The sequence below is a fragment of the Lemur catta genome, chromosome X, assembly GCF_020740605.2.
Source record: "Lemur catta isolate mLemCat1 chromosome X, mLemCat1.pri, whole genome shotgun sequence".
Classification (NCBI taxonomy): domain Eukaryota; kingdom Metazoa; phylum Chordata; class Mammalia; order Primates; family Lemuridae; genus Lemur; species Lemur catta.
This window is the reverse complement of record NC_059155.1, coordinates 11,026,355-11,038,319: the sequence shown is the minus strand read 5'-3', so window position 1 is coordinate 11,038,319 and position 11,965 is coordinate 11,026,355. Positions and strand designations below refer to the sequence as shown.

Below are 11,965 nucleotides of genomic sequence, written 5' to 3'. Positions count from 1 at the left end.
GGCTGGATAGGGTGGCCAAGGGGCCGGGGGTGGAGCTGGGTGGACCTAAAGGCGAAACGTGCGGGAAGGAGCCCGGCTAGGAGTGACCTTTCCAGGCACCCTCCCTCCCACCCTCCTCCTTCCGCAGAGCTTTGTTTTTCTAGGCCTCTGCCGTCCAAATGAGGAGCAAATGGGGAGCTGCTAGAGACTGTGCCAGGAGAGCCCGCGCCACATGGGCCACAGCCCTGGCTCAAATGGCGGGCCAAGCGGCAAAGGGTGCAGGAGGAGAGCTGACCCAGCAACAAACTGCTCTCCAGAGGAGACCCCCTGTCCCAGGAACCCAAGGGGCTGGGTCCAAGATTTGGCACATTTGGGACATTTGGACTTGAGGACAGAGGCCCCAGGCACCATTTGCTATTTTTGCTTTGGGGGCAGGCTTGGGTCAGGGAGAGAAAATTCTCCCTTCCTCTTCTCTCAGAGCAGGCCCTGCATCCACCTGGCACCTTCACTGGGTGCTTAGGCTTCCTGTCCCCAGCCCCAGGGGCCCTAGCTCACAAGGCAGAGGCTGGAGGGAAAAAGGGTAAGAGCTCCTTCCCGGAGGTGAGCGCAGAACCTGTTGCGGGGGCTTTCCACCTGCCATTCCAGGTCTGCTCCCTCGATGCCTGCTGGCCCACCCTGGCCAGCCCACCTCTCCACACCAGCCCCCAGCGCAGGGCAGGGCAGGCCCGTGCTTAAGAGCACAGAGACTACCCGAGTTCAAATCCTAGCCTTGTCACTTTCAGCTCTGTGATCTTGGGCCAGGCACTTGTCTCATCTATAAACTGAAGCTTTGAATAGTACCTTCCTCATAGAGTTGTTTGTGAGGCTTAAGTTAATCCATGCAGAGTGCTTAGAACAATACCTGGCCCATAAATGTTTAACAAATGTTCTCTACTCTTATTATCTGCCTCTGTGCCATTTCTCCCTGCCGGAATGACATTTCCCCCTTCTCTCTGCCTCCGTAAACCCAGCACAGCTCCATCTCCCCCTCCTCCATGAAGTCCTTCTGGCATTATCCAGTCTCCTGACCTTTGTTGCACCCCCTAGTGAGACTAGAACCATTTTGAGAGTTAGGGACTGTGACCTGAACAGCACTAACTAAATGGAGCATGGAGTAACATCTGTACTAACCCTCTTAGTGCCGTCAAATTTTTTGACTGTGACCCAGAATAAGAAATACATTTTACAGCACAACCCAGTACATGCATTTGCATATCTTTATATAGAGACACTGTATAGTTATATTCACATATATCTCCATACAAAAGCTTCACGGAATAATTTATATCCTTACCGTGTGTGATCTACTCTTTTATTTGCTATTCATTTTCTCAAATGCTGGTTGCAACCTACAAAACTGATTTTAAGCCCTGCCATTGACAGTGTGTGACCCAAAGTTTGAAAACCACTGCCCCAAGTGTGTCCCTGATTTTCCCTCCTCTGTGACAAACCCCACACAGGGTGGGATTAGACTTTCAGAGGCCCAAAGCCCTGGAAAGACCGCACGTGAACGGCCTGTTCACAGTCTGGAGCTAGAGGCATGGGGGCTCGCAGTGGACACACGTGGAGGGCCTTTGGAAGCAGGAGACCAGAGAGGCAGTCAGGACTCAGAGGGCAAAGAGCTTCGAATGCCACACAAAAGATTTTGGGTATTTCCTACAGGCACTGGAAGTTCTTAAGCAGAAGACCACACTCAGCTACGTGTTTTAGAAAGCTCACTGGGGCAGCTGTGAGGAGAATGGGTTAGAAAGGCTAAGTCAAGGACAGGGGGACATATCAGGAAGCCATTTGGGGCACGTAGGTGAGAGAGGACAGATGAGGCCAGAATTGAAGACGAGAAGGAGAGTGGGGAGCATGGAGGAGACAAAAGTGAGAAATGGTGGAGATTAAAATCAACAGGGCTCCATGGCTGGTGTTTTTAGCTTGAGTAAGTGGGTCACTATGATGCTGGTCACTGAGGCAGGTATGGAGGTTTGTAGGGGAGAAAAACAGTTCGGTTTTGGAATGAGTTTGAGACACCCCTCAGGAAAATTTCATCAAGAAGCACAACTCTCGTTCTTTCATTCTCCAATAAACATTTATGGGACTGACACAGAGAAGCTAACGTTTTATTTTGCCAAGTAGGAACATTAAGGAAAGAAACTAACATCCATCCTCACCATCATTTTGAAACAGAGAGACTATTTTACTACCAGAACCCAGGAAGGGCATAATCTCAGAATGAAGGACGGTCCTTTATAACTGAATAAATTTAGATTATGGGAAAACTCTCCTAGCACAGTTTTTCTCATTTTGCCGTGACCCATTGAAAACATCCCTGCACATCAGGCTGATCTGTGCACTGCCATTTAAGAACCGCTGACTTGAGGGATGGACAGAGGAAGAGAGGCCAGCAAAAGGGACCACAAGGAAGGCTTCTGGAGGCAGGAGGAAAGCCAGGAAAGAGTGCTGATGGCGGCTGAAAGAGGAAGGAGGACTTGGCCAATAGTGTCTTTTGCCACCCAGGGTTCAAAGAGGTCATCGAGTTTGGCAATTAGAAGTTCATTGGTGACCTTTGGCAGTGCACTTTTACTGAGCTAATGGGGCTGGGGCCAAATTGCAGTTGGTGTGAATGGGAAGCTGGGAAAAGTGGAAGTCTAGCATGTAGTCTATTTTCAACAAATTTGAGGGAAAAGAAAAGAAAAGAAAAGAAAAGAAAAGAAAGAAAAGAAAAGAAAAGAAAAGAAAAGAAAAGAAAAGAAAAGAAAAGAAAAGAAAAGAAAAGAAAAGAAAAGAAAAGAAAATAGAGAACGAAAGAGGGAGGGGAGAGAGAAAGAGATCAAGGGAAAGAGCAAGTTATGGGAGCAAGAGAACACGTCCGGGAAGGAAGGGTGCTTGTGTTTTGGGATAACAGAGTGTGGGATTCTATAATCAGAAGAGAAGGAGAAGGTAGAGAGAAGCTGAACTTGCCTGAAGAGAAGGAGCGCAACGAACGTCTGGAGGAAGGGCCCAGAAAGGGAGGGTGGATGAGGCCAAGGCCCAGGAGAAGGGATTAGCCTTTAACTAAAGGGGCATCTTGTCCCCTGAGAAGGGAGGGCTGGAGGGGAAGGAAGTCGGAGAGGCCAATTTTTGGGGGGTGGGGCAGGGCACTGAGGTAATTCACGCTTGAAGGCCTCTGTTTTCTCAGGGAAGTAGGAGGAGAGGTTGTTCCGTTAAGGGAGAGGGGTGGGGCGGGAGCATGGTCGGGAGCTGAAGGAAGTTTGGAATGTGGCCCAGAGAAATAATATGGAGGCTGGAGCTGGGGCCTTGACAGGGGAACGTGCTCAAGGATGGCTGTGGGGTCCGGCCGCAGCTGAGGTCGATGGAGTCTTGTCTCCCTCACTGGGCTGTAAGTGCCTCGAGGCAGGGTCCATAGCACTTTCCCCTTCCGGGCCCATCCCCTTGTAGGCAATGCCCAGCAGGGTGTCCGGCCCAGAGGAGGCCCCCACAGAAAGGCCTGGCAAATCCAGAAGCACTCTAGGGCTGTCAGGGGAAACAGAGGTGAGATCTGAACTGCCCTGACAGGAAGCTCTCCATTTTCGTTGCCCCAACACCTTTTCTGCTGCCTGTGACCAGTTTACTCCTGTTCCGTGCCAGGCGTAAAGAACAGCCAGCTCTTGCCCAGCAACCCCTGCAGGCCGGGGACAGGCCCACAAGAGGGTCGCGTGGCTTCGTCCCCCACAAGCTGAATGAATGAGGCAGAGGCAATTTTTTTTTTTTTGAGACAGAGTCTCACTCTGTTGCCGGGGCTAGAGTGAGTGCTGTGGCGTCAGCCTAGCTCACAGCAACCTCAGACTCCTGGGCTCAAGCGATCCTCCTGCCTCAGCCTCCCGAGTAGCTGGGACTACAGGCATGCACCACCATGCCCGGCTAATTTTTTCTATATATTTTTAGTTGTCCAGCTAATTTATTTCTATTTTTAGTAGAGACGGGGTCTCGCTTTTGCTCAGGCTGGTCTCGAACTCCTGAGCTCAAATGATCCACCTGCCTCGGCCTCCCAGAGTGCTAGGATTACAGGCGTGAGCCACCGCACCCGGCCTCAGCAGCAATTCTTAGGAGGTAGCGAGACAGAGCGTTGAACAAAGAGCTCCGGAGACTGGATGGAAGGTGACTCTCTGGGCTCCAGGACTATGCTGGGAGCTGGGTGCAAGGGGAACCCTGCGGCCTGGCTGCTCAGGGGAGTGAAGGGACTGGACAGTTCCCATCATCCAGGGAGTGACTGAAGGAACACAAGTTCAAGTTGGGAGGTGGCATGATGGATGATGGCAGGGCCGAGTCTGGTTGGGCTGAGCCCCAGCTCAGGAAGAATGACTGCCTCTTCGACCTTTCCCTCCTGCCTCCTACCTATTCTCAGAGGCCACCTAGAGGTCAAAAAGATCCTAGAGTGTGACAACAGGTCTTGTGCTTTGTCCTTTGCATGCCATCCCCTTCCAACCCAGTCTCTTCGGTGTGGCTCCTTCTCTCAGCCTCACTCCTCATTTTAGCCAGTGAGGCAGTACAAGCCAACTCTCATTTCCTGATGGTAAATTTAGCAAGAACTCTCAGAGGCTGATAGAAGCCCAGGCTCTCCAGCAACCCTCCCTTTGCTGCCAAGATTTCCCCCTTTAGGATCCAAGATCCAGCCTGTACTTACAAAATTCAGGGACAGAGCACTCGCCCCAGTCCAAAGCAGCACATTCCACTGAACCCATTTCACCTCATGTAATAAACCTCTGTTTACTGAGGGCCGGTGAGGTGCCAGACGCTAAGGTTAGGTGGTGGCTGAGCTGTTAGAAAGTTTTCCTTTGATTGAGCCAAAATGTGTCTCCCTGTAGCTTCCAGGGCCTGTAGCCTCAGGCCCGCCCTTTGAAGTCACCCAGAACAAGCATAATCTCATTACAGTCTAATCTTTAGATATTTGAAAGTGGCTGTCACTTCCCCCAGAGTTTTCTCTCCTCCCCAGATAAGCACTTCTTTCTTTGTTTCTTTTATGCATCTTTACTTTTTATAACTCAAATATAGAATATCAGTTCATTGTGGAACTTTTTAGAAGATTGTGAAAAGCATAAAGAAGTCAAAATCCACCCTATTGTTACTCCCAGAAATGACAACTGTAACATTCTTTCTTCTCACCAGTCTTTTTTTCTCAGCATACCAAACATTCTATACTTTTTTTCTTACCAAAATGGGATCATCCTCTAAGTAATATTTTAGAGGCTTATTTTATTTCACTCTTCAATATCTTAACTTTTCCCTCATTCTCCTACCATGCCAAATTTAATATGAAATTGTGTAGCTGCTCGATGATTTATTTAATCAGCTTTTAAAAGTGGGACATTTAGGTCATTTTCAATTTTTCTTTGCTGCAAAGAACACGGCAGGGCTGGAATTTGAAGTGGGACAGAGGTTGGGGGTTAGGTGAACCGAGAAAAGAGGAACCTTTAAGTTACTCCTACTATTTTAGCATCTGATTTTTTTTTCACTTTCAGTGTTAACAATTAGACTTCCTAGAACATGATCGTGAACACTTGCTTAGTATTCAGGTGCAAGGATTAATTTATGTCACTGATTTCCTATTATTGGACATTGAGGTTGTTTCTAATTGTTGACGATTACAAATCAGGCTGTGATGAATGTCCAAGAAGCTAAATCTGTGCTGGCGCTGGACACTGAGGTCAGGAGGAACAGTTTCAAGACCTCTAAAGGGTGAGACACCTGCGAGTAGTTGTAACTGGAAGCTTTTTGGCCAAGGCCCAGAAGGCTGGCTAAGGCCGAGGACTGTGCTCAAGCCTCTGGGCTCGCCCAGGGTCAGTACCCATTTACTCAGCCCCTACCACGGAGCGGTCAGACCGGCGGGGCCCTTTGGGACCACTGGGCCAGCACCCTCATCGCTCACGTGAGAAAACCGAGGCCTGGGGCTGGGGAAGGTCCTTGAGCAGCTTAGTGGCCAGACAGAAAGAACTCTGCCTGTCCCCAGCGCCCTGGCTCCCCCGCTGGAGGTTGAACTGTGAGATTTGGAATCTGACCCGGAGACCCTACAAAAAATCCTGCCTGCTCTCCTCCACTGGACCACTTCCTGCCGAGGCTGGAGAGGGCACTTTTGCAAATGAGCTGACCAGTAAGGGGTGGGGGAGCACTGCAGGAAGACTCGAGTTGACCCCCACAGGTAACTGGGCCTACTCTACCCAGAACCCCTTTTTTTTCCTAACCCAGATGATGTGCTTAATGGCGGCCATCCCATATCAGGGCCAGCCGGCAAAGCTATTTGGGGTTTGAACTGAAATAACCTGTCAGTCCCTTGCTCTCCTTAGTGGGGTCAGCTGTCTCTTCTTGCTGGGAACTGGCTTTGCCAAAGGCCTGTCCGTCCAGCCCTCCGTCCCTGACAATTCTGTAGTGTCAGGTGCTAATGAGCTCCCCTCCTTCCCCCCTTGGGCCTTGCTACTGCCTGGGGAATTCACACAAATTGTGTGCAATTTGCCCCTTCTGTGTTTTCCTTTCTGATTTGGAGGTAAAGCAACCCCCTCGCCTCCCACTGACACCCTGTTGATTCAACTGGGAGAGATTTCACACCCAGGAATCCAGCTCCCCCGCCCCCAACCTCCTTTCCTACATCTTCATTCAGCCCCCTCCCAAGTCCCCCCACCCCTGCACTCCCTGACTAATTTATGAGTCCAGGCAGGGCTTATAAAAGGGTCTCCCAGAAAAGGCCAAAAGAGTGTAGAAGGTTCTGGGAAATAGGAGACCCCACAGCCTGCCTGGCCTTGGCACCCTAAGGATGGACTCTGCCACTCACGCCGCTGCCGCCCCCGGCCCAGCCCCCGCCCTGGCCCTGGCTCCAGCCCTCACGCAAGCCCCCCTGGCACTCCCTGGCCTGTTTTGCCCAACGCCCCTCCTCTCCTCTGGACAAGAAGTGGATGGGAGGGAAAGGTAAGTGGAACTTGGTCTTTGGCAGCCTGAACTGAGGCTTGAGGGATTCCTGGGAGAGGAAGTGACATGAGGCGTTCAGGGCACCCCTTTTCGCTGTGCATTGCTGGCTGGAATATCTCACCTGGCTTTTCACCTCAGTGATCTCTGTGGGTGGCAGGAGGGGACTTGGGGACAGTAAGCATTGCCAAAGCTGAAGGCCAAGCAGCCAGCCCTTCGTGGGCCAGGCTGCTGAGTCCACTGACGGACACAAGGACACTGCCATGGAACCCGGGCTTCACACGACCTAGATTGCAGCGGTGGGGTGTGGGGAAAGAGGGCCAAAGTCTAAAGAGGCCCTTGTCTGGGGCACTTCTCTTTCCTTGACCACATCACCGGGTTCCCATTTGCTCGTTTCCTGCCCCTGCAAGTCCAGTGGGGACACAGTGGGCCCAGGAATATTTCTGGCCCTTCTTCCCAGCCCAGGAAGATGGTAGGGCTCTGAGCTCTCCTTCTTAGAGCCACAGGTAGGAGGCAAGATATTTTCTACCTCACCCCCATTCATTCCTCCAAACATTTAACCTTCAACAAACATTGACTGAAACGGCTGGCTACTGTGTGCGGCATTGTGTTAGGTGTTGGGGATTCAGATAGGGATCAAACATATCTTTGAGCTTAAGGAGCCCAAAGATAAGTAAACAGACAATTACAAAACAGGGTGATAAGAGTAATGTTGACATTGCCAAGTCCTAGAGGAGGGGCATCTGTCCTGGCCTGGGCTCAGGGACGTTGGGAAGGGCTTCCTGGAGCAGATGGCACCGGAGCCAAGCTTTGGGGAGCCCTCTTTTATTATCTCAGGGAGCCCACGTTTCAGTCTCTTCCTCCACTTACTGATCTCTCTCCTTTTTGTCCTAGAGGACCTTGTCACTGGAGGCCCTGGCTGTCCTCCACAAATGACACTCCAAGGCAGGTGAGGAAGCTGGTGGATTTTTTGAGTTTGAGCCCAGGTGACACATAGTCACACACACACACACACACACACACACACACACACACACGCAGCCACATGCATTCACACTGACTGGGTCCCTTCCCAGAGATCCCCTGACCTCAATCCATGGCTGCAGATCAGGGCAAGCATCCTCACAGCTTTGCTAACTAACATTCAGTGCCCACAACAGCCCTGGGAGGAGGGCACATCTGAGGTTTCCGTGGCAATTGGAAAGATGAAGAGGTTGAGGCTCACAGTGGACAGGGGATTTGGGCCCCACAGCCAGCGTGTGGCAGTGCTGGTGCTCGAGTCTCGGTCTCCTGGCACATTGCCCCGGTGCTCTCCCATCCCCTCCCTGAATCTTTGTTGCTCCAGTAGAACTCTGTCCCCTGGCCAGCCTCCAAACAGGTGTTGGAACAGGGGCAGAAAGCAAACAACCCCCCCAGGACTCTGTCCACTTGTTTTTCAAACAGAACCAAGGGGGACCTCCCCCCTGTTGTGGGGTGGGTGTTTTGGGGGGCAGGTAGACCCTAGAGATGTCGAAGGTATCTTCTAGATCGTCTTGCCTGTGGGTTTCAGACTTCTGATATGGAGGAGGCAGTTATCTGGCCACGTACTTTAAGCCACATAACTAGCTTTTGCTTTGGACAGGCGGCTGGTGGAGCAGCAGCTACTGAGGTCACCAAGACCAACTCTGAGTTTCATCACCCCGTCAGGTAAGCTTCTGGCACCAAGCTCCAAATTTGACATGAATCCATTAGCTCTTTGCATCCTCATAATAGTCTTGCGGCGCAGAAGGGCAGCAGTGCTATGATTGCTGTTTCACAGAGGAGAAAACTGAAGTCCAGAGAGGTTAAGGGACTTGGCCAAGGTGGCTTTCCCTGGAAGCAATGTCATGACCCCCAAGAATGAGGCCCTTTCCGTGGGACAGTGAAGGAATCCTTGGAAGGGGATGGGGACAACAGGGCTAAAGAATGCTTGGCTAGAAGCCTCCTGGGGTGGGCTGGGAGGAGCGGGGGAGGGGTGGGCTGTCGGGGCCAGAATTGATAGATGCTGGGGCTGGGGCCCCCGGGGCCATTTTGTAACACTTCAGAAGGTTCTGTTACAAAGCTGGCCCTTTCCTTCCCTCTGACCCCATTACTGCAGCTAAGAAAAGGGATCGAGGGGCTGGCTTCCTTCTTGGCCCTGCTGGTCCCTCTGCACATATGAGGCCTTGTCTAAGTTGGGGCCATGTTTCTTCTCTGTCCGCAGGCTCTTCTGGCCCAAATCCTGCTCCTTTGACTACCTGTACAGTGCTGGGGAGATTTTACTGCAGAACCTCCCTGTCCAGGCCACCATCAACCTGTATGAGGACTCAGACAGCGAAGACGAGGAGGAAGAAGAGGAGGAGGAAGAGGAGGCAGATGAAAAGGGGCCAGAAGGGTGTGCCAGGGTACCAGGGTCCGCACCACACAAGGCCACAGCTCATCCCCCTTCCCTGCCCCTGCCCTGTCCGAACTGAAGCAACAGTATGCCTGGCAAGCTTCCATGGGCGTCGATCAGCCAGGAGTCTCTGGGCACAGCTTTCTGGACTGAAAATTGGGTCCTCAAGCTGCCCAGCTCACCCTGGCTTACCTGACTGGCCTGTGAACCCAGGCCTCTGGCATCTCATTATCTGGGCTGCTGTTGTGTTGACAGCGGGAGGGTCCTAGGAGCTCTAGAGGAAGGAAGACCTGGTTTCTGAAGCCCCCAGGAAGCAGAGCAGGACAGAGCATGCCCTTGCAGGGGGAAGCAGTCACCCCTTAGGGCCCTTTGACTCTGCAGCCTTCCCAGGTGGCCATGTGGTTCCCGCCTCCCCATGTAAAGCCCGACTTCTGGCTTCACCTCCAGAAATACCGACGCCAGAGCCAAGAAAAGCTGGGGTGCCTTTCTCATGGGTCTTACAGGAAGGGGAGGGGGCATCTGCAGAATCAGCCCCCTCTGGGGTCCCTCCCCCTGTTTAGCCTACTGTCCATTGAAGTCTGTGTGTTGGCATAAGATGAATCAGAGGAAAAATAAACTGGATGTTTGCCTTTTTCTTGGAACTGTGCTGATTTCCTAACTGAACTCTGTCCATGTTGTGAAGCCGTGGGCAGAGGGTCAGAGACCAGCTCAAGGCCAATTCATTGCTCTACCTGAGGTCAGTCGACAGATTTTTCCCCATGGGGCTGTAGGACTGGGGACCCAGCATGGGGCCAGGTCCCCTCCATTCACGTGTGAAATCAAACTTGATTAAACTTCAAGGACAGCTTGGAAAGGGAACAAAAAGGCTCCCAAAGGGCAGCTTGAATGCTGGGAGTAGGGATGGGAGTTGGGGGAAGATGAGAGGTACAGCCTCATTTGAGCCTCAGAGACGGTGCATGTGGGGAGGGGACTGCTAAATCCTATCAATTTCGTCTCCTCAATCCGCTTTGTACCCACCACAGCTCACACCCTCATGCTGACCCTGCCCCAATTACTCTCCAACTAATTTTCTTGTCCCCAGCATGCCCCTTGCAATTCATCCTCCACACTGACCACTGATCAGACCATGTTGTGCCTCACCAAATAGTTGGACTTTATTTTTTGTCACCTATCCCCTTGAGAATCTATGGCTTCTCTACCCAGAAAAATACATGCGTATACACACACAGTGCTGGGTATTCATAAATCAAGTCCTTAACCTGATATTCTAGACCTTCCAATCGTCTGTTTTTTGCCTTTCGCCAGACTCATCTCTCAACACTCGAAACTTACACCACCTATCCTGGAATGTGGCATGATTTCTGACACCCCTGTGGCTTTAAACCTGTCTGGAATGCCTTTCCACTTTTGCATGCCTGGTAAACTGCCATGCATCCCATAGAACTAGCTCAGGCACCCTCCTGCGGGAAGCCTCCCCGGATCCCCAAGTCTGGCTTGGGTGGACCCATGCAGCCAGTGCCTCCCCTACCATGGCATCCGCCTCCTTCCTGTGCAGGGAGATGCGGCTGCGTTTGGTATTCCCCTATGACTTCACTGCACAGCATCCTGCCGGGCACTAAGAAAATGTTGAAGGAGAAAAGATTCACAGGTCTTCTTAAAGCAGCTCATGGTAGAACTACCACTGTCTCCCCACTTGCCAGCTTCCCAGCTTAGCTACAAAGGGGACAGGGTAACATCACCTTATTCAGAAGCAAAATGATGGCCATCTGTCTTTCCCTCCTCTCCCAACTTGAGATAGGCTGCCTCACAGTTCTGAGCTCTAGCTGGGACTGCCCTGAATTGGACACAGCCTTGAGTAGGCTACCAAACCCATGCACTGGTGCCATCTATTGGTCAAAATTTAACCTTGTTCCTTAATTAAGGCGGCCAGGCAGCTGACCTTTGTCTATTTTAATTCCTTTAGTCTGTGCTGTTTCTGCTTGTAAGTAAAGTGGAATTTACCATGTGCGAGCTGTATGACCTTGGTCAAGTTACTTAGCCCCTCTGAGCCTCAGTCTCTGCATCTGTAAAATGGGGATAATAATGATACTTCCTCTCAGGGTGGTTCTGACGATTCAATGAAATAATATATGTAAAATACTTAGCATAGCCCCTGGCATGTAGCAAAAACACTCAATAAATGGTAGGCATAGTAACAGTAGTCATAGTAGCTGCTATGATTGATTTCATAAAAGAAATGAGCTTATAGCCTAGAGTCAGCTAATGGTTGATTTACCCAACTAATGACTGATTTGTCAGTCATCCCCTCTTGATCTCCCTGGCACCGTTTGGTGGTTTACCAGTCATGGTGTAAAGGCCCACTAGAAAACTTATGCTTGCTCGCTAGATGACCGATGTCCACTTGACCTAAGTCTATAATTTAAACCTATGTTTGCTCGTTAGGTGACGTATGTTCGCCTTGACTTATGTCTGCAACTGGAAAGACGTACTCTGCAAAGATAAAATAAAGCAATTAACTTGTAACTAATTGTTTAAACTTTCCAGCTGCCTGTCATGAAATTTATTGTGCTTGCTTGATGCCTGAAAGAATGTTCCTTAATTGGTGCTATCTGCTTCTGTAAACCTGCTCGCTTG

General features: G+C 51.0%; 1 protein-coding gene across 1 annotated transcript; it reads left to right on the top strand.

Moving 5' to 3' along the window:
* Positions 1-6,695: 6,695 nt before the first annotated feature.
* On the top strand, positions 6,696-9,964 carry RIPPLY1 (ripply transcriptional repressor 1). Its single transcript, XM_045537903.1, has 4 exons — positions 6,696-6,942; positions 7,834-7,888; positions 8,561-8,625; positions 9,161-9,964. The coding sequence occupies exons 1-4, from the start codon at positions 6,791-6,793 to the stop codon at positions 9,408-9,410; spliced, it is 522 nt and encodes a 173-aa protein (XP_045393859.1). The 5' UTR covers positions 6,696-6,790; the 3' UTR covers positions 9,411-9,964.
* Positions 9,965-11,965: the final 2,001 nt, after the last annotated feature.

Coding starts and splice junctions, on each gene's coding strand:
- RIPPLY1 (XM_045537903.1), top strand. CDS start 6,791: ATGGACTCTGCCACTCACGCCGCTGCCGCCCCCGGCCCAGCCCCCGCC. Junction 7,889..8,560: donor CAAATGACACTCCAAGGCAG/GTGAGGAAGCTG, acceptor TGCTTTGGACAG/GCGGCTGGTGGAGCAGCAGC. Junction 8,626..9,160: donor GAGTTTCATCACCCCGTCAG/GTAAGCTTCTGG, acceptor CTCTGTCCGCAG/GCTCTTCTGGCCCAAATCCT.